Source organism: Mustela putorius, unplaced genomic scaffold (genome assembly GCF_011764305.1).
Source record: "Mustela putorius furo isolate JIRA1106 unplaced genomic scaffold, ASM1176430v1.1 tig00000876_pilon_pilon_pilon, whole genome shotgun sequence".
Taxonomy (NCBI): domain Eukaryota; kingdom Metazoa; phylum Chordata; class Mammalia; order Carnivora; family Mustelidae; genus Mustela; species Mustela putorius.
Genome location: NW_025421506.1, coordinates 4,245,896 through 4,271,656, shown reverse-complemented (window position 1 = coordinate 4,271,656; position 25,761 = coordinate 4,245,896). Strand labels below are relative to the sequence as shown.

The 25,761-nt window shown below is 45.3% G+C and overlaps 2 protein-coding genes across 4 annotated transcripts; one reads left to right on the top strand and one right to left on the bottom strand.

Moving 5' to 3' along the window:
- Nucleotides 1-7,064: 7,064 nt before the first annotated feature.
- Nucleotides 7,065-22,272, bottom strand: LOC123393590 (procathepsin L-like). Of its 3 annotated transcripts, XR_006608423.1 has the most exons (4): nt 21,829-22,272; nt 21,601-21,726; nt 7,953-8,643; nt 7,065-7,254 (listed from the first exon to the last, which is right to left on the bottom strand). XR_006608423.1 is itself a non-coding variant. In XM_045086099.1 (3 exons), the coding sequence occupies exons 1-3, from the start codon at nt 21,916-21,918 to the stop codon at nt 21,114-21,116; spliced, it is 486 nt and encodes a 161-aa protein (XP_044942034.1). In that variant the 5' UTR covers nt 21,919-22,272; the 3' UTR covers nt 21,088-21,113. The 3 variants fall into 3 exon arrangements, 1 of the variants encoding a protein (XP_044942034.1); XR_006608424.1 differs by lacking the exon at nt 7,065-7,254 and having other exon boundaries at nt 7,264-8,643; XM_045086099.1 differs by lacking the exons at nt 7,065-7,254; nt 7,953-8,643 and adding an exon at nt 21,088-21,383.
- Nucleotides 15,099-18,109, top strand: LOC123393589 (procathepsin L-like). Its single transcript, XM_045086098.1, has 6 exons — nt 15,099-15,175; nt 15,275-15,421; nt 15,605-15,829; nt 16,275-16,437; nt 17,302-17,419; nt 17,889-18,109. The coding sequence occupies exons 1-6, from the start codon at nt 15,149-15,151 to the stop codon at nt 17,986-17,988; spliced, it is 780 nt and encodes a 259-aa protein (XP_044942033.1). The 5' UTR covers nt 15,099-15,148; the 3' UTR covers nt 17,989-18,109.
- Nucleotides 22,273-25,761: the final 3,489 nt, after the last annotated feature.

The window sequence follows — 25,761 nt, the reverse complement described above, 5'->3', positions numbered from 1 at the left end:
AAAATAATCGCCTGTTAATTTTAGGACAGGTTTCCGTTAAGTGAGGTGAATTTAAAACTATGCCAGAGAGTATGGTTCTTTCAGAAAAGTTGGTTGCTAATAATTCTAGCTAAAGATTAGTCCAACTTAGCCTTCTTTTCAAGGCTTCAATAATCCTCAGCGTAGTTGCAGAATTCTTGGCCATGATTGCATAGTGCCCCACATGTTTCTATTTAACAGCCTGGTCACTAAACTCCTTTCTTGTCAAAGGGACCTCCTGGTTGACATGTCAGCTCAGCTGTCCACTTCTCAGTTCTGAGACAATTTTGGGTGATCCTGAAGACCTCGTAACCAGTGGAGCACAGCCCGAAGTCCAAAAACCTAAATATACAGGTTTCCCTCTATGGGAGACATTCAGCCCTGACACCTCTGGCAATCTGATGATGCCCACAGACCCTGTCTCTTGATAATGCTGTTAAATGTTTGCAATACATGAAATTACAAGGTGATCGGATATTGAAATACACTTACCAAAATACAAATATATTGGTGACATGATAATATGTGTGTCTGCAGTGGTGGATCTTCAAATGCTATAATTTTGAAATAGTGACAAGTGTAAGCAATTTCCTAAGATACATGGACCACCTGTAATGTGATACGAAACAACGGATTTCTCATGATGGCAAAGTCATGAGTACTGCTAATATCCTGTCTGTTAGTGACAGACATACTTGAAAGGAATGCAAATTTTTGATTACAATTTAGAAAAAAAAAGAAAGATGTTCTTTTCCCTTTTAGAGAGTCTTAGCCGGTGCCGTGAATAGTGTAACACCCACAATTCAGTATGAAAGTTCTAATTCTCAGTGTAACTGTGTTTGAATATAGAGCAATTAAGAGGTAATTAATGTTAAATGAGAACATCGTGGGGGGAGGAGAGGGCCTAATCTAATAAGACTAGTGGCATTATAAGAAAATATAGAGAAACTGATCTCTGTCTCTCCCCATGCACACAAGGAAAGTCCACTTTTAAGATACGACAGGCAGGTGGCCATGTGCAAGCCAGAAAGGGGTTTCACCAGAAACCTAATCAACGATCACATTGATCTTGAACTCCCAGCCTCCAGAACTGGGAGAGATAAATTTCCGTTCTTTAAGTCCCCCAGTCTATGGTATTTTGTTAAGGCAGTCCACGTGGACAAAGACAGGACCCCAACCTCCCCTGCTTGCTAAAGCTAAACTCAATTTTCAACAGACCCCTAGAGGTGAGGTTCAAAGAGAGACCCACGTGGAAGTACACTACATTCCAAAGCAACTATTTGAGTTTTCTAACTTATACAAACAACTCTGGGGAACATGCATGAGAATGGATATTAAGCTACGAGACAGTGGGAAGGCGAACATGAACTTGATTAGAACGGATTGGTAGGGGGCATCTGGGTGGCTCAGTGGGTTACAGCCTTTGCCATCGGCTCAGCTCATGATCCTGAGGTCCTGGAATTGAGCCCCGCATCGGTCTCTCTGCATGTCAGGGAGCCTGCTTCCCCTCCCCTCTCTCTGCCTGTCTCTCTGCCTACTTGTGATCTCTGTCTGTCAAATAAATAAAAATAAATTTAAAAATAAATTTAAAAAAATGGATTGGTAGATATGCGCTCCCTAAGAGGAGGTTCTGCATTTAATGCTGCATCCTGGGGACTCAGAAAGGGTCTAATGGTGTGGTTGGTTGGTCATGAAACATGGACCAAATGGTGGCCCACAGAGAGCCAGCTGGAAATGCCAGGCATTCCCTGGTTTAATGTAGAGGAAGGGATTTACAGGCAGGGGCAACTGGAATGTTAGATTGGACTTGTCATTGCAACTTGTCATTGTCTCACCCACACTGGGAGGACGCAGAAGACATACTTTGGACCACTCTGTGAGAAATGAGCTTGTGAGGGGCCAAGTCTGCACTCAACAGCCCTAGGCAGGGCGGGCACGCTCACTGTAATGGTCAGCAGAGCCAAAGCACCAGTCAGAAGCGTCTGACTCATGAAGACCTGTGGCGCTGGCTGGTTGGTCACGGTGTTCCCGGATGTGAAATAAATAGGAAGCCTGCTAAATGTTAACTGAGCACAGAAGTTCAGGTAGAATGAACAGAAGTCTAACCTGAGCCATAAAAGAGAATCACATCCTTTCATCAGTTCCCAGACTTCAGCAAGTTTATAGACCCAGGACCCTTGAATGAAGGAGAGTCCAGTTCCCCTTGAGGAAGGATCCTGGTAACCAGTAAAGATTATTCCTGTTATTCTTTCTTCAGCCTTTCCTAAAGGAACCTTTGATTTTGATTAGGGTAAAGGGTAACCACAGTGGAAATAATCAGACACTCGCTCCTAATCAACACTGATTCCAAGAGACCCAAAATGTCACTGTCGTCCACCAGAGGGTAGGCTTACGGAAACCAAGTCATTGATGGAGTTTTAGCACAAATCCATCTTCCAGTGGACCCAGTGGGTCCCCAACCCCATCCTGTTCTGGAATGCATAATTGGAATAGATGAACTGAGCCCTGTGTTTGGCAGAATCCTCGTATTGCTTCCCTGACCTATGAAGTGAGGGATATTACAGTGGGAAAGTGACGCAGAAGCCACTAGCACTGTCTCTCCCCAGCAAAGTTGTAATCCAGAAGTGATGTCACATTCCTGGAGAAGGTGCTGATATTGATGGTGCCACCATCAAGGCCTTGAAAGACACAGGAGTGGTGACGGTCTCCGCATCCCCACTCACCTCTCCCATTTGGGCTGTGCAGAAGACAGACTGACCCTGTAGACTAACAGTGGATCATTATACGCTTAAGCAGGTGGTCACTTCAATCAGTGTTGAACCAGATGTGGTTGTCGTGCTTAACGAAATTAACACACCCCGGTACGGGTGTATACCTTTGGTCTCTGCAAATGCCTCTTTCTCCATGTCTGCCATGAGACCAACCAGAAGCAGCATTCAGCCGGCAAGACCATCACTTCCATACCTCAGATAGGGTCCATGGAATGGTCAGAAACTCTCCATAACCTGAAGAATGTGGCCAGGTTTTCTGTTTTATTAAAGAAAATGCCAATAAAGCCAAAAGTCTATTCCTCGGCTGGCAAGGCCAGCAGCACACTTTCTTTGGTGTATGTCAGGGATATATCAACTCTCCAGCCCTATGTCATAATTTAGTTCACAGGGACCATGACAGCCCCTCCCTTCCAGAAGATATTACAGTGGTTTACAATATTGATGACTTTATGCTTATTGGATCTAGTGAGCAAGAACTAACAAAGACTCTAGACTTGTTGGCAAGACATTTTTGTGTTAGAGGGTGAGAAATAAATCAGACTAAAATTCAAGGGCCTTCTATTTCTGAGAAACTTCTAGGGACCCAAAGGTATGGGGTTGGTCAATAGATCTTTTCTAAGGAGAAGGATATGGTATCATATCTGCACCCCTTCACCCCCAAACCAAAAAAGAAGCACAAGGTCTCCTTTGGGTTTTGGCATCTTTTGATTTTTTAAACAACATAGTCCTCCTGTGAATGTCATGTCCCACCTATTTCCCAAGGAACAAAAAATAAGTCTGGTTTTGAATGAGGTTCAGAAACATGAGGAGCTCTGCTGCAGGTGCAGTAGCTCTGTGACTCCTCTGCCACTCAGGTCTCATTCAGTGGTGCTCGAAGGGTAGTGGCAGGTTGGAGCCTTTGGCAGGTCCCTGTAGAGGAGTCACAGCACAGACACTGAGGAATTCGGGGGAAAACTCTATACTTCCTTTGAGAAAGAGGTCTCTGACTGCTCCTGAGCCTTTGTAGAGACTGAACAGTTAACCCCAGGTCATCAGGTTACAGTGTGACTTGGGGAGCCCATCATGCATGGATGCTATCTGATGCACCAAGCCATAAAGTTGGACATGCACAGCAGCACTCCTCCATCAGATGGAAGTGGTATGTGTGCAATTAGTCCTACACAGGCCCTGAAGGTGTGAGTAATTTACCGTAAGGAGCTGCCCAAATGACATGGCTCCCAGCCTTGCCTTATCTCGCCCAGCCTGCTCCTATGGCCTCACTGGGAGTTCTCTACAGTCTATTGACAAAGAAAGTTAAGACACAAGCCTGGTTTACAGATGGCTCTGCACAACGGACAGGGCTCGCCTGAAAGTGGACAACTACACTACTTCAGTCCTATCTGGGACATCTCTAAGAGACAGTAGAGAAGGGAGAGTCTCCCCAGGAGGAGAACTTCTAGTTGCACAGCTGGTGGTTCACTTTGCTTGGAAGGAGATATGGCCGAACATGGTATTATATTCTGATTCACGAGCTGTGTCCCATTGTTTGGCAAGATGACTAAAGACTTGGGTGGACCGTGACTGGATTTCTGGCCCAGGGAAATCTGGGGGGAAAGTATGTGAAAAAACCTTTCTGAATGGGTAGAAGTTTTGAAGATATTTGTGTACTGTGTGAATGCTCGCCAAGGGGAGAGCTCAACAGAGGAGGATTTTAGTAATCAAGTGGGTAGAATGATCCATTTTGTGCATAGCAATCAGCCTCTCTGCCCAGCCACCCCTCCCATGGCCTGATGGGTTCGTGGACCAAGTGGCCATGGTGGCAAGGATGGAGGTTATGCATGGGCTCAGCAACACAGACTTCTATTCACAAGGGTACCCTGATAATGGCCACTGTTTAGTGCCCCATCTGCCGGCATCAAAGATCAACAATGGGCCCTGACACCATTCTCCAGAGAGTTAAGCAAGCTCCCTGGTGCAGGTAGATTACATTGGACGACTTCCATCAATAAGGGGAAACCTTTTGCTCTTCCTGAAATGGACAGTCTGGGTACAGACCTGCCTTCCCTGCATACAATGCTTTTGCCAAAACTACCACCCATGCACTACAGAATGCTTTGTCTATTGTGGAATCCTTGCTATGTTCAAGGACTTTCACTTTACAGCCAATGAAGGGCAACAATTGTCCCATGCTCATGGAATTCACTGGTCCTATTACGTTCCCTAACATGCAAAACAGCTGACTTGATAGAATGGTGGAATGGACTTTGAAGACTCGAGTAACAGCACCAGCTTGGTGGCAGTATCTTGCAGGACTGACGCAAGGCTCTCTAGGAGGCTGTATGTGGACTGAACCAGCATTCAGTATGGTGCTATTTCTCCAATAAACCAAAATTCAAAGGTTCCAGAATTCAGTGGTGGACACGGGAGTGTCACTATTCACTACTACCCCTAGTGGTCCACTGATAAAATTTATGCTACCTGTTCTTATCACCTTATTCTCTTCTGCCTTGGATGTCCTAGTTGCACAAGGAGAAATGCTTCCACCAGAATATACACAACAATTCCATTGACTTGGAAGTTCAGACTGCTGCCTAGCCATGTACATTCTTCACACTATTGAGTCAACAGGAAAAGAAGGGAGTTATGGTGCCGGCTGTGGTGACTGATCCTTACTACCAAGAAGAAATGGGCTGCTACTCCACAAATGAAGGAAAAGGAGAGTATGTTTGGGATATAAGAGATACCTTAGGGCATCTAGGATTAAGCTCAACAGAAAATTACAGCAACCCACTCCAGCAGACTGGTAATGGCCCAAGACCCTGAAGAGATGAAATTTTGGGTCACCACATCTGGTAAAGAATCAGGACCAGCTGAGGTGTTTGCTGAGGTCCATGAGGATGCAGAATGGTCCATCTCCAGTACTAGGGAAGGGGATGGAACCTGTGGAAGGAAGCAGTTGTAAATACCAGATATGTCAGACCACATAACCAGTTCCAGAAATGAGGGTTGCCATTATTATGAGCATTTCCTTCTTATTCTGTCATGAATACTTATGTGTTTGTGTGCAAGATATCTTTGTCTTTTTCCCTCTCTTATTTCTTTACTGTGTAACATAAGATGTACTTATTTTGTGTCATAGTATTTAGGTATTATGGAATTTATGACATAGTATTGTAGTTATGGGGTATAAAGAAAAGGAATAAAGACCACTCAAGAACCTCATTTCTTCTTTGGGTCAAGGCCTTAGTGCATTCTTGGTTGTGTCAGCTTAGTTGGATCATGTTAGGCAGAATTCTGACCTTGTTACTGTCTTTAATTGGAAATCATGGTTTGAGAGGATGTGTACCTATGCCAAGTGGACAAGGACTTGAGTTGTGATGGTTAAATTTCTGTGTCAACCTGACTAGGTCAGGAAATACTCAAACACATATTCACACATTCACACGTGTGTGTGAGAATGATTTGGAGTGAGATTAACATTTGAACTGGTAAACAAAGTAAGGCAGCTTGTCCTCCCTAATGTGGGCAGCCCTCATCCAGCCGGCTGAAGGCCTATATAGATAGAAACAAAATAAAACAAACCACGACGCTCTTCTGAGTAATGGAGGACTCTGACTGACTTCCAGTTGGGACAATGGTCTTTTCCTGACCTTGGACAGGAACTGAAACTTTGGCTCATCTTGGGCCTTGGGCCTGCCTGGAACTTAGACCATTGGTGATGCAGGTCTAACACCTGGTCCTTAGGTGCTCCCACTGGGACTTCTCCTTGGGTTTTTTTTGTGTCTCCAGGTTATTGACTGGCTGACTGCTGATCTTGGGACTTCTAAGCCCTCATGATCATGGGAACCAATTCTTTATCATAAATCTCATTCTGTCTATTTACGTCCTATCGGTTCTGCTTCTCTGGAGAACCCTGACTAATAAAGGCTGCCTGAAGTGTGTCCATGAACCCAAGCATTCAGTGGACTGCAGATTAAGAAGCCCTGCCCTAGAGGCTTTTAGTGTTCAGGATTCATCTCTAAAGTGTAGGATACACAGGACAAACCTGGTCTCAAATCTTCAGGACCCAGTGCTATTGGGCTCTGACCTTGTTCATCTGCACAGCGTTCACCAGCTTTCCATGTTTCCTCCCTTGCCTCATATCCCAGGAACCCTCCTGCCCCAGGGCACACATTTAGGGTCAGGGTCACATGAACTCACAAATGTTTTGCTCAACAGGGACAGACAGATGCTTATGATGTGACAAACGGGCAGGAGAAACCGGCGCCGTCTGCTCTGCTGCCTCCATTCCAGCTCCCTGGTGTCTTGATGACCCAGCCGACTGCCCCCCAGACCCCCTCGTCCTCTTCTGGCTCCATTTCCAGGATCTGGGAAGGGGATGGAGACTGTGTGACAGACACCTGGCGATGACACAGTCTTCCCGTGACTTTCATTGCTGCCCGCAGATCTGGAGTTCTTGCTGACAGTCTGATTCCTGGATACATCACTAGGGGGTTAATAACAAATAACTAGTTATGTGTTCGTGTTCAGGATAAAAAAAGGCATGTGGTTAGGATATCAAGCTCAGTGCATCCTGTCACTAAGTGCAAAGGAGAGCCCACGACTGCAGAGATGCAGAGACAGTCTCTCTGAGCAGAGACAACCGCAGTGCACACTGGTTCTGAGGAGCTTCTCAAAGTAGCCTCAAGGGTCCTGACAACGATTCGGAGAGAGAGAAGACTCGCTACCCTTCTCGATCAGATGCACTGCTGACCGTCCCGTGTCAAAATGGCAAAGTGATCACCACAATATCTTTATTTAACATCCCTCCCCTCATGTAGTTACAATTATTTTTCCTTGCGCTAGAGAGTTCCAAGTGTTACTCTCTTAGCAACCTCAAATGTACAATGTGGCATGTTTAAGCCGGTCACCATGCTGGACGTTACGTCCCCAGATCTTATTTATCGATAACAAGTTTGTACCTTTGGCACTCCTGGCCCTGCATTCCCCTCCTTTATAACCAGTTTCTTATAAAAGCAAACTTTCATATACCCTACGACTCAGCAATGGCCATCTTTTTCCCCTTTTCCATCACCCCCTCCTCCTCAGGAGTGTTTCTGGTGTTGCCCACCAGACCTGTCCCTGGGACCGAGCTGAGACCTGCCCCTTCACCTACACTCCACAGAGATGATTTAAAACGAGCACCTGCCACAGCCCAGTAGAGCCAATGGAACCGTTCCAACACCGTCTGCGCGATTCGGCAGGATCCTTCCCCTTTTCTGAGGATGCCGTCCTGAGAAGTGGATGAGTCTGTAATTGCCAAGTGAGTCTGAGAAGTCCGAGAGCGGAGCCCGGAGCTGGGAGCTAGAGAGGATGGGGGGGAAGGACTGTGCACGGGGCGCGGTGACAGGCTCAGGGAGGTTTGTCCCACACCCACCAAGCTTCTGAGGGACTCCCGCTGTGCTTCGAGATCACCTGCCCTGTTTCACATGCAAACACAAGAACTTGTGTGAAAGCATGTTGAGTTAGGCTTCTGTCACCTGAAGCTGGGAGCATCACGTCTAATGGAGAGACCGGGACGTGGACATGGGGCATTAGAAGTAACAGTCTAGGAAACGTGGCATCGGCTGAGCTGGCAGAGGGCAGAGGCAGCCAGGGTGACTCTCTCCCTCCCGAGTAAGAGAAGAAGCTGGCAGTGTGTGCTGTGGGGTCGTTGACCCGGAGTGCATCATACCGAGGGATATAGACAGCGCCTAACAAGGCTGGATGCCAAGAAACTTGGCAGAAAACCTTCAGAACGTGGGATGTGGCGGTTACTCTTGCCGCCTGCGCTAAGCTCCAGCAAGAATTGCACTTCCTTTTCAGAGAAGCTTCTCTTCCGTGCGTGCCAGCCCATCTGGAAACAGTAGGAAGACAATAAAGCCTTGTTAAGAGAGACCCTTTCTGCACACAGTAATTGAAGGTGTCTCAGCTTCTGCTCATCCTCTTACCCACAGGGGAGAGGCACTAAGCTCTATGCCCCAGGCTAATGCTGGAACGGCAGCTAAGGATGGAACAGAAGTTGAGATCGCAGGAGGACTCAACAGCTTTTCCTGTCAGGCTCCCTTTTCTTTCTCTTCGTAATATTCTTTGCCTTTTGACCCTGCTACCCTTTTCTCCCACCCACAGCCCTTGTATCTGGTAATCATCCTGTGCTTTCTGTGTCCGTGTGCTTAGTTTAGTGTTTGTCTGTTTGCTCGATTTTTGTTTTTGTTTTGCTTCCACACAGAGGAGAGATCGTATGGTATTTGTCTTTCTCTGTCTGACTAATTTCACTTGGGATGGTGCCCTCAAGGTCCATCCATGTTGTCACAAATGGCAAAATGCCATTCTTTTTTATGGCTGAGTAATATTCCATTGTGTGTATATGCTACGTCGCTATGCATTCGTTCACTGATGGACACTTAGTTTGTTGCTATGTCTCGACTTGTTTAAGTAATGCTGCGATGAATATGTGGCACATAGATCATCCTTTTGAGTTTTGTTTCCACTTTCTGTGAGTAAATACCCAGAAGCAGGATTTCTGGATGTGATGGTTGTTCTACATTTAATGAGCTGGAAACTCTGTACTCTTTTCCGTTGAGGCTGCACCAGTTTGCCTTCCTGCCACCAGTGCACAGCGGTGTCCTTCCCTCACATCCTCACTGAGCTGTTCATTCCTTGTCTTTGATGGTGACATCCTAACTGGTGCGAGGTCACATCTCATGGCGATGTTTACTTTCCTTTCCTGATGATTAATGATGATGAGCATCTTTTCTTGTACTTGTCAGCCACCTGTACGTCTTCTTTGGAAAAATGTCTATTTAGATCTTTATTCCATTTTTTAATCTTTTTTTTGCCATTGCATTCTTTTTTAATATTTTATTTTTTATTAAAGATTTGATTTATTTATTTATTTATTTATTTATTTATTTATTCATCAGAAAGAGAGAGAGAAAACACAGCAGGGGAAGTGGAGGAGCAACAGGCTGAGGGAGAAGCAGGTTCCACCCTGAGCAAGGAGCCCAAAGCAGTACTTGATCCCAGGACCCTGGGATCCTGCCCTGAGCCAGAGGCAGATGCTTAACCAACTGAGCCACCCAGGCATCTTTTGTTACTGCATTCTCTCAGGTCTTTAATATTTTGGATTTTAAACCCTTATCAGATACATGATTTGCAAATACTTTCTCCCATTCCGTAGGCTGCTTTTTCATTTTGTGAATGGGTTTCTTTGTTTTGCAGAAGCTTTTTAGTTTGGTGGAACCCCACTTGCTTGTTTTTTTTTTTTTTTTTTGCTTTTCCTTTTGGTGTCAGATTCAAAAACACCACTGCGAAGACCTATGTCAAGGAGCTTATTGCCTCTATTTTTTCAAGGCGTTTTATGCTTTCAGAAATAACAGTGTAATCTCTAACTCATTTTGAGTTAATTTTTGCGTACGGTGTGAGACGGTGGTCCGGTTTCATTCTTTTCACGTAGCTGCCCAGTTTTCCCCCAGCACCATTTACTGAAGAGTCTGTTCTTCCCCTTTCGTATATTCTTACCCCTTTTGTTGTAAGTGATGTGACCATATACGCGTGAGTTTATTTCTGGGCTTTCTATTCTGTTCCATCGATCTGTGTGTCTGTTTTTTATACCAGTAAAAGGGACATTGGATTTCTCTGTATTATTTCTTACAATTGCATGTGACTCTATAATTTTCTCAAAAGAAAAAGATTAATGAAAAGAAAGCATTTATCTGTGTGTTGAGAAGCTAAATGGGGGCTGCTGTGTTGAACCAAAGCTTTTCTTTTCTCAGCCACCAGCATCCACTTCCTCTGGTCTTGGTAGGAGCACTGTGGGTTCTTTGGGGAAACTTGTTTCTTCCCCATTGCATGGAGTCTTAATGGGGCTGTAATTAAGATGCCTTCCCTCCCCTAGACATGAGATGAGATATCGATAGACAGTGTCTCCCAGGTTTTTGGAAGCAGAATGATGCAAGGATGAAAGAAACAGTGTGAATTCTTCCTTCCAGCAACAGAGCCCTGACAATATTGCCTAATAGTTCCTGCTGCTGAGACCCCAGATTTGCCCAAGATTCCAGTTGTTTCGGTCCTGATTTCTGTTTCTTTCTTCAACATTGCTATCAACTCTGTCAACATCCCGATGTTTTTACCAAAATTCTATTTTTAAGAAAATGATTTCAATTGTTTTGGGCTACCTATCACTTGCTCTTCAAGGAGATCTTACAACCGACTACTTGAGCCGTTAATTACTCAGGTTTTACATTGAGTCAGTTTTCTTAATCTTTGCATCGAGACCTGCTGTTGCTCCTTTTTCCCACCGAGTCAAGGAGCGCAGATGTTAATAGTCTTCCTGGGGGCACAGCTCTAGGGCCAGTAGAAAGATTCTTGGCTACTTGCTACAGATTTGTCTTTTGAGAGAAAAGGCAGGAATCTGCTCAATATCCTGATACAGATTTCTGGGTGTTTTTTTTTTTTTATTATGTAACTTTTTTTGCCTTGATCTCAAATTTTATCCTGACAAAGTTTCTGTTGACGTAGAATTTTGCATAGGGTAAAATGGATAGGTCTTATGTATATAGGTGGGTAAGTTTTGATGAATGTAGGCACCCGCGGAACTAGCCCCCAGATCAAGATACAGAATTTCCCAACTTTCTAATACATTTTCTTATGCCTCCTTCCAGCTCATAATTCCCCTGCAAGACCACTGTTCTGATATCTGTCACCGCAGATTAGATTTGCCTTTTGAACTTTATATAATACAATTAATTATATGTACTTTTTAATATGCACCTTCTTTTGCTTGACATGGTGTTTTTAATGATGTTGGAGCAGAGGGAGAGGGAGAGAGAGGGCTCCACACCCAGTGTGCAGTCCGACGTGGGGCTTGATCTCACAGCCTGAGATCATGACGGGAGCCGAAATCACGAGTTGAACACTTAACTGACTGAGCCACCCAGGCAACTCCTGACGTAGTGTTTTTCAGAATCATCTCCGTTGGGTTGCCTCGGTGGTTCAGTCAGTTAAGTGTTTCTTTCGGTTCGGGTCATGATCTTGGGTCCTGGGACCGAGCCCTGAGTCAGGCTCTCCGCTGAGCAGGGAGCCTGCTTCTTCCTCTCCCTCTCTGTCTCTCTCAAAAAATCTTAAAAGGATCATCTGTGTTTGTGCACACAGAGAAAGCTTGTTCCTTTCAATTGTCGAGTGTGAATGCACTACAGGGTGCTTGTTCATTCTCCTGTGTTTTCCCACTGGAAGTTACAATGCGTAAAAGAACGTGCTCACGTGGGTAGAAATCGGACCCTAGAAATGCTGAGTTAGTGTCGGGTGTGCAGTTCCTGTTATAAGAAGCCGCAGAGCCCCTGCCAGAGTGGCTTACTGTTTGCACCCGCACCGAGAGCAGCCGAGAGTCCCCATGGCTCCACGTGCTCACGCACACAGGTGTTGCCCCTCGTCACTTTCGTCCATGCTGCTGGGTATGAAACATCATCTGGCTGTTACCCTGACAGCTCTTAGAGAAACACCCTCGATGACCGCCTAATTTGTAATAGGCAAAATAAGCTATCTGTAGTTGAAAATGGGATATTAGCTCTAGCTTAATGGGTCAAACGTGAGACAATATTTTAGGTACTGTGGACATAGTCCTAGGATATGTGTGTCCCTTGTATATCAGTTTGGGAGCATGATTTAAGAATGTTAACTAGACGGGGCACCTGGGTGGCTCAGTGGATTAAGCCTATGCCTTTGGCTCAGGTCATGATTTCAAGGTCCTGGAATCGAGTTCCACATCGGGCTCTCTGATAAGCGGGGAGCCTGCCTCCCCCTCTCTCTCTGCCTGCCTCTCTGCCTACTTGTGATCTCTCTCTCTGTCATAAATAAATAAAAGGTAAAAAAAAAAAAAAAAAGGAATGTTAACTAGATGTAGCTTGGCTTTTTAACATATAAGCTTATTTACCTATACTTTAGGGTTCATTTCATTATGTGGTAACCTGGCTTCCCGGAAGTAAAGAAGTAAGTAGGGATGGCCTATGTAACATACCCTTGAATAAATATTTTCTAAATTAAGCGAGACCTTTGGAAGGATTTTCCCTTGGACCTCACAAGAAAGCAATATGGAATGAGCCCTACTCTATGCTAATGCATGACCTGTGTTAGCTCATTCAGTCTCACAAGCGTCCTCTGAGGAAAATCAAATCACTGCCCCACATCCTGCACGAGGAAACTGAGTCTGGGGGTGCTGCGGAGCCTGCCAGGGTGGGAGACTAGCCGAGAGTGGCAGAATTCTCATGCCGGCCCCGCCCTGACTCCCGGCCCCTGTATGGGACCCCTTTCTCCCCTGCCCTCCCTGAGCAGAGCAGAGAAGGGCTGGAGATGTGTGGAGGCTCACTAGGGGGTCTCACGGACGGAGGTCCAGAGAAGGAGGCTGTGACCCACTGTCTAGACGCGTGGAATCGTGTTCCTAAGAAGAGCAAACTGGTCGTCAGAGGGGAAATTCATGGTCTGCTGATGAAACGCTTTTTTTTTTTTTTTTTTCCTCTTTAGAAGAGCTGTTTTTCTAAATCATTTAAATTTAAATCTCGAGAAAAGCACATTGGACACTGAGAAACACAATCATCCATGAGGCAGAGAGTGGGGGGAAAAAGCAGTTTCTACCTTCCGTCTTTCTTCCCTTTGTTAAACCATATTTTTCTGGAAGTAAATCATTTCTGTTGGTTTTGAGAAAGGCTTGGGAGGGAGGAAGAATCCCCGTGGGGGCAGTCAGGACAGGAACATTCCAAAACACCACACCTTCCCTGGACACTCCTGCCACCAGTCCCTTTGCTGAAAAGCACTTGAGCCTTGCCCAGGGCATCCCCTGTTTGGACAACAGCAACTGTCTCCAGATTCTCCCAAGAGCAGAGGCAGCCCCTCCTGAAACAGTGATAACACTATCCCCCGAGGGCTCTACTTCCTCCAGCTGCCCCTTTGCTTGGCATAAACAGGAACAATAAGACTAGATTATCCTGTTCTCAGTCCTCACGGAGATTTTAACCAAAGACTAGAGGATAGGCAGGGTGATGCTGGAAACCCACTTGGGGCTCCCTGTGAGCCTCTTTTTGTGAACCACCTGCCAACACATAAATTCCTGTTATTTAGTTGATGGGGGTCCCTAGGAAGGTGCTGGATCCCCTTCTACAGGGCTTTCCCGAGTCCTCTCACTTGACTTTCCCGGGTCCCCTGAGGCAGGCACAATCTCCCCTGGGACAAGTAGGGACCCAGTTATCACATGCCCCAAGGCCCCCAGCTCCAGGGCACAGAGCCCCCTCCCACAGGCTGGCTCAGCCAATTGCTGTGCAGGCAGGTACCAGGGGCAGGACCAGCAGGGCCAAATCCCAGGCTTAAATGGACTGTCTCCTACCCATCAGCAGGCGTGCTGGACACCTCCGACCTGCACCTCTGACTGCACCTGCCTCAGGTGAGATCCCAGCCTGGACCTGAAGGGAAGGGCTACCCCTTAAAACATGGGGAGGGGGGTACCAGCCTTGGGGGCCAGGGGTTTAGGGCTCCGGGGAGGCACTCTTCCAGGGCCTGGTCCCTCTAGGCATGGCAGCTTGACCCCTACACCCCAGACTCAGGGCTTGTCACTCCCTGTATTGCCATCTACATGCTCTGGAAGCAGCAGGTGGGTTGCGGTTTGCAGGGCGGGGAACAGGCCAGCAGGCCCCCTGCACGCGCCACCTCTCCACAGCCCCGTGGAAACACGTGGGAGGATTAACGCAATGTCTTTACTGTACCAGAGTGGTTCTAACACCTCAGAATAAAGGATGGCTCTTTAGATGGTTGGTCTAATCCAAAACACATTTCTTTTCCCTTCCTAGGTTTTGGAACATGCATGCTTCCTTCTCTCTTCTTGGCTGCCCTTTGCCTGGGAATAGCCTCAGCTGCTCCACAACCCAATCAGAGCTTAGATGCACGCTGGTCTCAGTGGAAGGCGGCCCACAAGAGACTATACAACAAGGTTCGTAACATCTGAGCTGTCCACTGAGACCCCAGGGAATGTTCCATGCTGGTGGGAGTCCACAGTGGAGAGTAGTTTTTGGAGGCCCCTGGTACCCAGGCAGGTAGCAGGGCACTGTGACTGTGCATGATGGGGACAGATGTCCTGCTGTGTGGTTGCTGGAGAGCAGCTCCTGGAGCATCAGCCCAGCCCTGGTCCAGGTCCCTCCTCCCGTCTGTGAGCACATCCACTTGGTGCAGGTGAGCTGGGCTTAGATAGAAATCAACAGGATGGGTTGCATGTTTGTCTCCAGGATGAAGAAGGACGGAGGAGAACAGTGTGGGAGATGAATCTGAAAGTGATTGAACAGCACAACCAGGAGTACAGCCAAGGGAAACACAGCTTCACGATGGCAATGAATGACTTTGGTGACCTGGTGAGTGCAGCTGGAGTTGCTGAATGTTTTGTGCTTCCTCTAAGGATTTTTTCCAAAAAATCTCATGCTTGTCAACATTCTATTTCCTTTTCCTTGAAGACCAGTGAAGAATTCCAACAGGTGTTGAGTGACCTTAAAATCCAGAAGCAAGAGGACCGGAATGTGTTCCAAGCACCTCTCTTTGCTGAGATCCCCTCGTCCGTGGACTGGAGAGAGAAAGGCTACGTGACCCCCGTGAAGGATCAGGTGAGACAGTACTCGGCAGCTCCCTTTCCAAGAGCAAAGCCAAGAGGAACCAGTGCCCTCGTGATGGAAGTTGAGAAACCATATACAGTTTGTTATGTTTTGGAAGAGTTTTCAGATGTCAGGGCTGTTGTCAAGTCTTGCTATTAACTTTGTAGACTAAGAGCTGTATCATTTTGTTTTCAGGGTCAGTGTCAATCTTGTTGGGCTTTTAGTGCAGCTGGTGCCCTTGAAGGACAGATGTTCCGGAAAACGGGCAAACTTGTGTCACTGAGCGAGCAGAACCTCGTGGACTGCTCTTGGTCTCAAGGCAATGAGGGCTGCCGCGGTGGCCTGATGGATTTTGCCTTCCAATATGTTATGGACAACGGAGGCCTGGAATCCGAGGAATCCTACCCGTATCTTGCAAGGGTAAACAGACTTCCCTTTCTTTTATCAAAGTTGAGTATATTCAGTAAAACAAAGCCTATATTTCAAATTCTCATTTTAGACTGTAGACTCTGTATCTGCACATGGTCAGAACAGATTAAAATCTGTTAGCCTGGCACAGTTCTCCACCTAGAGGGTTACCATACAGGTGTTCCCACTTCTCAGCCACACAGCAATACAAATATCGTTCTAAATACAGTACAGATCTCCAGAGTGAAAAATCTATGCACAAGTAGACCAAAGGAGTGTCTCATTGAATAGATATTGCCTCATTTCTCAATTTCAAAACAAGCAATCATATTTTGCCTCTTGACATGTTTTATAACACACTCGACTTGGACATCATTCAGCTGCAAACTGTCTTGAGCTCGTGTTCCCCAGGAGGTGGACGGTATTAATCAAGTCCCTTCCCCTTTACCTTTGAAAGAATGGCTACTGCAGATACAGGCCTGAGAAATCTGCCGCCAATGTGACTACCTTCTGGCACATCTATAACGAGGAGGATGGTCTTATGACCGCAGTGGCAACTGTGGGGCCCGTCTCTGCTGCTGTAGACTCAAGCCCGTATTCCTTCCAGTTCTATAAAACAGGTGAGCATTTGTCTACCCAGAACATTGGCCAGAAAAATACGGGTAACCAGCATGACATACAACAAGATGGGCTTTTTTGTATGTGGGATTCAGGAGGGTATGGATTTAGCATGGTGGCTCATTCTGTGTATGTAGTCCTTGTGCTTGTTGTCACCATTTGACATGACTTGACCCATATCCCCAGGCTTTTAAGCACTTCAGAAATATATTTAATCATTAAAAATATTTTATTTATTTATTTATTTGGCAGACAGATCACAAGCAGGCAGAGAGGCAGGAAGACCGGGGTGCGGGGGAGCGGGGGGGAGCAGGCTCCCTGCCGAGTAGAGATCCTGACGTGGGGCTCGATCTCAAGACCCTGGGATCATAACCTGAGCCCAAGGCAGAGGCTTTAACCCACTGAGCCACCCAGGCACCCCTATAAATATATTTAAATGACTACATAGCTTGACTGGTATAGTTTACTTCACTTTTTTCCAATGTTTGGACCTTGAAGTTTTCCAAGGAATTTTACTACTGAAATAGACACTGGAAAGAACCCCTTGACTCAAGTAATTTTCTGTTCTCTGCTGCTTCTTCGGCTGACATCGTATGGTAGAATGACAAAGTTTCAACAAGTGCTCTTTTATGCCTCTTCACTGTTCTTCACAAAAGAGACTGTGGCAACATATATTTCTGGTAGTACTAGATGATGTCCTAAATCCCTAGCCTAGCTAAACGAAAAGATCTGATTTCTAAATCTTATCTCAATTGCTATCACAACCGGATTTTGAGATGCCGCCCTTGCTGTGGTCACTAGGTTGTTGTCACATGTTATCATGTCACTTGGGTGTTCCCGCTCAGCACTGAATCTCTCTTCTCCAGGCATTTATTATGATCCAAGCTGCAGCAATACACGCCTGAATCACGGCGTTCTGGTGGTTGGCTATGGCTTTGAAGGAGAAGAATCGGAGGACAAAAAATACTGGATAGTCAAGAACAGGTATAAAGAGCCAAGAACACCTACCTTGGAAATTGAAAAGGGAATTCTTTCTAGAATCAGTGTTTGGAGGCAGATCCTCAAACCCTTGAGCACGCTTCTGAAATCCCTGACGTGTTTATGCCATTAAGGGGGAAGGGACATACTCATGTGATGACGGCAGTAGCTTGCTAGGGTCCTGCCATGGTTTTGCTACCATTGCGTTTCTCAACTTGAAAATTTTCTCATTTCTGAAATGCATCTGGCCCCAAGAGCTTCTTTTTTCTGTGTTTCCATTTGTCGTCTGCGAAAGGTCTGGGGACGGAATTCTGTGCTGGGTTAGAACTCAAGTAGGAACAGGAACGGACTCTCCGGATTCTTCCTGAATCTGTCCTGGCCTCTGGTGCCCTGCTCAGGGGGTCGGGTGTGATGGTTCATGACGGGAAATGTGATTGATTGTTTGTAATAAGTGGCAAACCCTGTCTTCTTTCAGCTGGGGTACAAACTGGGGCATGGAGGGCTACATGCTGTTGGCCAAGGACCGGGACAACCACTGTGGAATCGCCTCCATGGCCAGCTTTCCTGTCGTGTGAGATGAGGGCGTACAGAAGGCCTGACTGGGAACCGAATATCGAGAAGATGAATTTTGTTCGAAAGCCGACCACATCTTATGATACGGGATAAAACACATGAACCATTGAAGACCCAAGCTGGGATTTGACTGTGTGGATTTTATATGAGGAATGTTACCACTTCGCTCGTTACTGATGTAAAAAAGCCTTTGTATGACAGACTTGTCTAATAACTTTTGGATTTTCATTTTTTAAAAAAAAATGTATGAAGTTTTATTTTTTAATAAAAAAAAGTCAAAGTAGAAGGGAGGTAAAATGTTACTACTTTAACTCCTTATAGAGTCAAAATGTGACTGGGCTCTAGGATATCCGTGGATAGGCCAGTGGTCCCTGGGAGAATGCTGGGTGGTCCGATTGTTTTGAGTATAAATGATTGTTACATCTGTAACATTGTTACAATGTCAAATTAGTTTCAGGTGCACAACCCAAAAATTTGCCAACCCTGTACAGTACGCTATGCTCACCGCAAGGATAGTTGGTGTCTGTCAGTCTCACACTGTACCTTTACGGTGCTATTACCACACCATTGACGATATTCCCTATGCTGTGCCTTCTATTCCCGGGACTTACTCATTCCATAGCTGGAAGCCTGGACCTCCCATTCCCCGTCACCCCTGTTATTCATCCTCATTCTAATCTATGTCCTCTTTACTCTTTACTCTTTACTCTTTCCAGATTTCCCACCCCTCATTTACTAACTGGGTTTCTCTCTCCACAGTCCCCAGCTCAGCTAGTAGTCTGTAAACATATCGGGGAGTTTTAGAGGAAGAGACGGTGGGGGCCAGGGAGGACACCCCAAAATGCGTCACAATGGTACATGGATTATCTGGATACGAAGCTCCTTGGGAAACAGCGGGTGTGAGGGCGCCCAGGGGTCCTCTGTCCCCAACAAGCAGGAAACGAGTCTGCCATAGCACAGGTGCCCTCCCTGCACTGCGAAGTACAGAGACAGCCTTTGCCGCACACTTGGGACTTCAAAGCTGGGAAAGCTGTAGAAAGAAACCTTGTGGCTTTTTTACTAATCTACAACCTCAGCACAAATTCCACTTAGCATTCCTGCTGGTTGAAAGCTCCCACATAGCAGGAAAGCTGGCCACGGTGGCCATTCTACACTGGTTGTCCAGGGCCCTGGCCATCAGCATGGAACCCTGTGTGCCCCAGTCCGTGCCCTAGTTGCAAGAAGCCAGGGTTTGCCAATGATTCCAGAGGAGCAAACACATTTCCCTTCATGAACAATCACACCCGACCATGAGCAGGGCACGAGAGGCCAGGACAGATTCAGGAAGAATCCAGAGAGGCCATTCCTGTTTGTGCTCGAGTTCTAACCCAGCACACAGTCCTTCTTTCCCAGACCTTTCGCAGACGACGAATGGAAACACAGAAAAAAGAAGCTCTTGGGGCCAGATGCATTTCAGAAATGAAATGTAAACAAGTGTGCTCAAGGGTTGGGGGACTTGTCTCCAAGCACCGATTCCAAAAAGGATTCCCTTTTCAATGTCCAAGATAAGTATTCTTGGCTTTCTATACCTGTTCTTGATAATCCAATAGTTTTGTTTCTCGGATTCTTCTACTTCAGATCCATAAACAAACAGCAGAACACCGTGATTCAGGTCTTCACGACTGCGGTTTAGAGCATTATAAATGCCCGAAAGTAAAATCTAATGTGGGGCTGAGGTTTCCCCCGCGTGACCTGGGGTAGTGACAGCTTATCAGCCTATCAGCCACAGTAAGGGAGATGTATCAAAATTCAGTTGCACTATAAATCCAGCTAAGATTAAAAGTCAGGCAGTTTGTTTAGGTAAGCTACGGGTTTAGGCCCTCCTCTGATGTTAGCAGAAACACAAAGTGTCGCAATCTTTTTGTAAACAATAGTCAAGAGGCGTATAAAAATATCTCTTGTGATTCACCTTATGGATGTGAGCTTACAAAAACAACAGAACACAAAATGACTTGCCTAAGGACCCTTTCCAGTGTTAATCTCAGTAGTAACATTCTTTAAAATTTTTTAAGGTCTAACAACTGGAAAAAAGTAAAGCAAGCTATACCAATCAAATTATGTAGCCATTTCAATATATTGATAATGTGCTTAAAATCATGGGGATTTGGATCTGGTCATGACAGTTGGAAACAGAAGGCATAAATGTTATGGGTGCAGGTGTTATGTGTGAAATCCACACCCCCCCCCCCAAATTCTACATTGAATTCTGCGTACCATAGTGTCACTCCTGCTGTATCTTAGGGTGGTTTTCCGATCTTTCTACCTCTATTTCTCCACAGATAGATGCGTACCCTCTTTATAGAACCGGAAGGTGTCCAGGCTTGCACGGAGAGCAGCAGGGACGGGCCCCACAGCTGCCACCACCAGCACAAGGGACTCCTCCTGCGGAGGCATCCTGACCGGGCCGGTGGCACTGGCAGCAGGAATTCCCGGGTCTGTATGTGCAGGGTCCGTCCTTTCAGAGGGAAAGTGGAAGAGACTTGATCACTACATCCACCTCCTGGGGAGCATGAGCTCAAGACAGCTTACAGGTGAGTGATTTCCAAGCCAAATCTGTCATAAAGCATCCCAGGAGCTGAAACGCTATTGGTTGTTTTGAAATTGAAAAACTACCTTGTATGTGTTCAATGAATTATTCAGGATCTAGTGTCCTTAAGAACTGGTTCATTCCAGAGAAATCTGTACCCTGTAGAGAATGGTATGTATGTCTCCCTGTAATACAGAAATAAAAATAGTCATGTGGTCCCCACTGAGGCAGGCACTGTGCCTGGCTTGTCTGGTTTAATGACAGTCCTGACAGTTTGCAGCTCTAGGGTTCACCATTTAAAATGTGAATATTGTGGGTGCCTGGGTGGCTAAGTGGGTTAAGCCTCTTCCCTCGGCCCAGGTCATGATCTCAGCATCCTGGGATTGAGCCCCTCATGGGGCTCCCTCCTTGGTGGGGAGCCTGCTTCCCCCGCTCCCCTCTGCCTGCCACTCTGCCTACTCGTCATCTCTGTCTGTCAAATAAATAAATAAAATCTTTTTGAAAAGATAAAAAAAAATGCAAATATTAAATATGGTATCTGTGTTCTTGAAAAGCATGTGACTAGGAGCAGAGCTGGACAGATGACACGTGAAGAGCTCCACTGACCCCTGGACGATATGGATAGGATTCCTCTGAGTCTAGGCCTCCGTTGTTCAGAATATACTGGAAGGCATAATTCATCAGGCCAACAGGGCAGCCCTCACTGCCTTGAGACCTAGAATAGTCCAGCGGGTTCCGCTCACTCAGCGACACAATTTGGCCTGTTTTCCGGAACTTGTGTACTTTGAGGGCACCGGCTTCCCTAAAAGCCCAGCCAGAAGCACACGGACCCTGAAACCAAATTAGAAAGCTCTCAGCCTAAACAACAAACAGCAAGGCTTTGCCAACAGCCCATGAATCTGAAAACTCTTGTAAAACACAGCGAGGATGTGTTGTTCCCCAGCAGGGACCCATCGAAGAGCTGCTGTTTTCTTTTCGGCTTTACTTTTGGAAAGAAGTGATCCTTTTTTTTTGGTGAGAAGGGATCCTTCAGACTCATAGGACTTACCCTGGCTGTCTGTCTCCTGTCCACAGGTACAATGAAATCAGCAAAGAAGGGTATTTCAAACACTTTCCCCTCTGTGTCCTTCTGGATTTTAAGGTCGTTCATCATGTGTCTGAATTCTTCACTGGTCTTCAAGGAAAAGAAAGTAGAATGTTGACAAAGATGAGAATTCTTTGGCGAAGTACCAAAGAGAGAGAGAACAAAAGGTTCAGGAACCCCAGCCGCCCTCACCAGGTCACCGACGCATTCACCGCCGTTCGAGCGTTTTCTGATTCCTCTCCCACACTGCTCTCCTCCGTCTTTCACTCTAGAGACAAACATATAACCTACAATTTTTATTTCTATTTAAAGCCAACTCACCTACTCAAAGTGGATGTGCTCACAGAGAGGAGGAGGGGTCTGGACCAGGGCTGGGCTGATGCTCTGGGAGCTCTTCTCCAGTAACCACACAGCAGGACATCTGTCCCCATCGTGCACAGTCACTGGGTCACGTTTCCTCTCTGGGTAAGAGCGGCCTCCAGAGGCTACTCTCTGCTGTGAACTCCCACCAGCGTGGATGTTCTCTGTGGGGCCCTCCAGACAGCTTAGATGTTCCCAACCATGCCATAGAGTTTCCCATAGGTTGCCTTCCATTGGATCCATTGAGCATCTAAACTTCGACCAAATTTTGTAGTAGCTGAGACTATTCCCAAGCAAAGCACGGGCAGGAAGAGAAAAGGATGCATATTTCAAAACCTAGAAAGGGAAAAGAAATGAGCATCTGAACAGACCAATCTGTGTAAAAAGCCATCCTCTTCTTATGAGCTGTTAGAGCCACTAGGATGGACTAAAAGCATTGACTTTGACTTAAGCCTCCCAATATATACACAAGGATGGGACTGGCCCCAGCAGTGAGGGGAGGGGGTCCTCACTTGATTGTAGCTCTGCAGGTGTGACAGCAGGTGTGGCTCCTAGGGGGTTCTCTGATGTTGGGCTGTGGCTTTAAGCTCGTTCATCGAAAGCCCTGGGGTTTGGCCTGGCTGGTCCTGCCCACACCACCTGGGCACACTGTGATCCTGTTGGTTTTGCTTTTGTTGGCCAAGCCGATGACTTCTATTCTGATGTTTACTTGATGATTTGATCTTGTTTTTAACAGAACAAAAACATCTGGACAATTGTGTAGACTTGTATCCCTACCTTAACTGGTTTGACTAAAAACAGTGAGCTCACAGTGATTCAGTTAAGTGACCAATGAGTTCGCAATGGTCTGGCTTACAAAAACAAGTATATGCATATTCAGTAAGGAAATGGATGTCCAACTCCCGTTAACTGCTGTCATGGTAAGATAAGAAGGAAGTATGCCATAGAAGTGCATTGAAATGTATTTCGTGATCGCATGCTATCTACAATGTGTCTAGCACTGGGAAAAGTAATCTGTATTTTTAGACATTTCTCTTACAACTCCTGGTTCCAGAATCCTGCAATAAAGCAATAGCACAATGAAGTGCTATTAAAATTTAAAGAAATTTTTTGGTTTCCCATTGCATACACAAGTCAAGTTTTCCCTCTACTGTAGTCTACTTAGTGTGCAATGGCTTTATTTCTAAAAAATGCACAGGCATTAATCAAAAACACTTCATTGCTAAAAAGTGCTAACCAAAATCATGTTTCAGCAAACATGATCATTCTGCTGGTGGAAGGTCTGTGCCCATGTTGACGGCTGCTGTCTGATCATGGTGGTGGATGCTGAAATTCGGCGTGGCCCTGGCAGTTTCTTAAAATAAGACAACAGTGAAGATCGCTGCAATCGCCTTCTCTGGGGCATGCAATGCTGTTTGTTAGCATTTTACCCACGGTAAGACTTCTTTCCAACAGAGTCCCATGCCCTTCACAGCTTTATCAACTCCGATTATGTAATATTCTAAGTCTTTTGTGGTCAGTTCAATGATCATCATAGAATCTTCACCAGGAGAAGAGGATGCTTTTCCATCTCCAGAAACCATCATTTCGTTCATCTAAGAAGCAGCTCCTTATCTGTTCAAGTTTTTTTTGTACACATAGGATTTTATTTTATTTTTATTTTTTCATATAACAAATAATGTATTCCTGGTTTCAGAGGTAGAGGTCAGTGGTTCACCAGTCCTGCATAACACCCAAGGCTCAGTACACCGCGTGCCTTCCCTCATGGCCATCACCCAGTCACCCCATCCTCCCACCACCCCCCCAGCAACCTTCAGTTTATTTCTTATGATTATGAATCTCTCATGGTTTTTCTCCCTCTGTGACTTCACTTTCATTTATTTTTTCCTCTTTTCCCCTGAGATCCTCTGTTTTGTATCTTAAATTCCACATATCAGTGAGATCATATAACTGTCTTTTTCTGATTGGCTTATTTTACTTAGCATAATACCCTGTAGTTCCATCCAGCTCGTTGCAAATGACAAGATTTCTTTCTTTCTTTCTTTTTTATGGCTGATATATATAGATAAAGAAATACAGACAGATATAGATACATAGACATAGATATATATCTAGATATATCTAGATACTCGATATTTAGAGATTATATAGATATATAGAGATATATAGAGAGAAATATAGATATATATCTAGATATCTGTGTCTATGTATCTGTATCTGTCTGTATCTATATATCTATATCTATCTATAGATATATATCTATATATCTTTGCTGTGCAAATGCTTTTTATCTTGATGAAGTCCCAATAGTTCATTTTTGCCTGTTTCCCTGGCCTTTGGAATGTGTCTGACTGAGGTGCCTGGGTGGCTCATGGGGTTAAAACCTGTGCCTTTGGCTCAGGTCATGATCCCAGGGTCCTGGGATAGAGCCTCGCATTAGGCTCTCCGCTCAGCAGGGAGCCTGCTTCCTTCTCTCTCTCTCTCTCTCTCTCTGCCTACTTGTAATCTCTGTCTGTCAAATAAAATCTTCAAAACAAAAGAGAGAGATGTGTCTGACAAGAAGTTTTTATGGCTGAGGTCAAAGAGATTGCCACCTGTGTTCTCCTCTAGGACCTGATGGATTCCTGTCTCACAGTTAGGTCTTTCATGTGTTTTTGAGTCGATTTTGTGTGTGGTATAAAGAGATGGCCCAGTTTCATTCTTCTGCATGTGACTATCCAATTTTCCCAGCACCATTTTTTGAAGAGACCGTCTTTTTCCCACTGAATAGTCTTCCCTGCTCTTGTCAAAGATTAGTTGACCATTCCATTTCTGAGTTCCTATTCTATTCCATTAATCTATGTATCTGTTTCTGTGCCAGTACCATACTGTCTTGATGATTACAACTTTGTAACAGATCTTGAAGTCCAGAATTGTGATGCCACCAGATTTGGGGGTTTTTGTTCTTTTCTTTTTTAGATTTTGTTTTCTCTTTCAACATTTCTTGGCTATTCAGGGTCTTCTCTGGTTTCATACTCATTTTAAGATTATTTTTTCCACTCTCTGTAAAAAGTTAATGGTATTTTGACAAGGATTGCATTGGATGTATAGATTGTTTATGGTACCATAGACATTTTAACAGTATTTGTTTTTCCAATCCATGAGTATGGAACATTTTTCAATTTCTTTGAGTCTTCCTCAGTTTCTTTCTGAGTGTTCTATAGTTTTCTGAGTACAGATCCTTAACCTTTTGGGATAGGTTTATTCCTAGGTATCTTGTGTTTCTTGGTGCTATTACAAACGGAATTGACTCCTTAATTTCGCTTTCTTCTGTCTCATTGTTGGTGTATAGATATGCAACTGATTTCAGTACATTGATTTTATATTCTGCCAATTTTCAGAATTCTTGTACGAGTTCTAGCAATTGGGGTTGGAGTATCATGTCATCTGCAAAGCCGAAGAGCTTGATTTCTACTTTGCCAATTCGGATGCCTTTTTTTTTGTTGTTGTTGTCTGATTGCTGAAGCTAGGACTTCTAGTGCTATGTTGAATAGCGGTGGTGATAGTGGACAGCCCTGCCATGTTCCTGATGGTAGGGGAAAATGTATCAGTTTTTCCACATTGAGCATGACACTCACTGTGGGCTTTTCATGTATGGCTTTTATGATTGAGGTATGTTCCCTTTATCCCTACACTGTGACGTGTTTTAGTCAAGAAAGGATCTGCTCTTTGTCACATGCTTTTTCTGCATCTATTGAGAGTATCATATGGTTCTTGTTCTCTTTT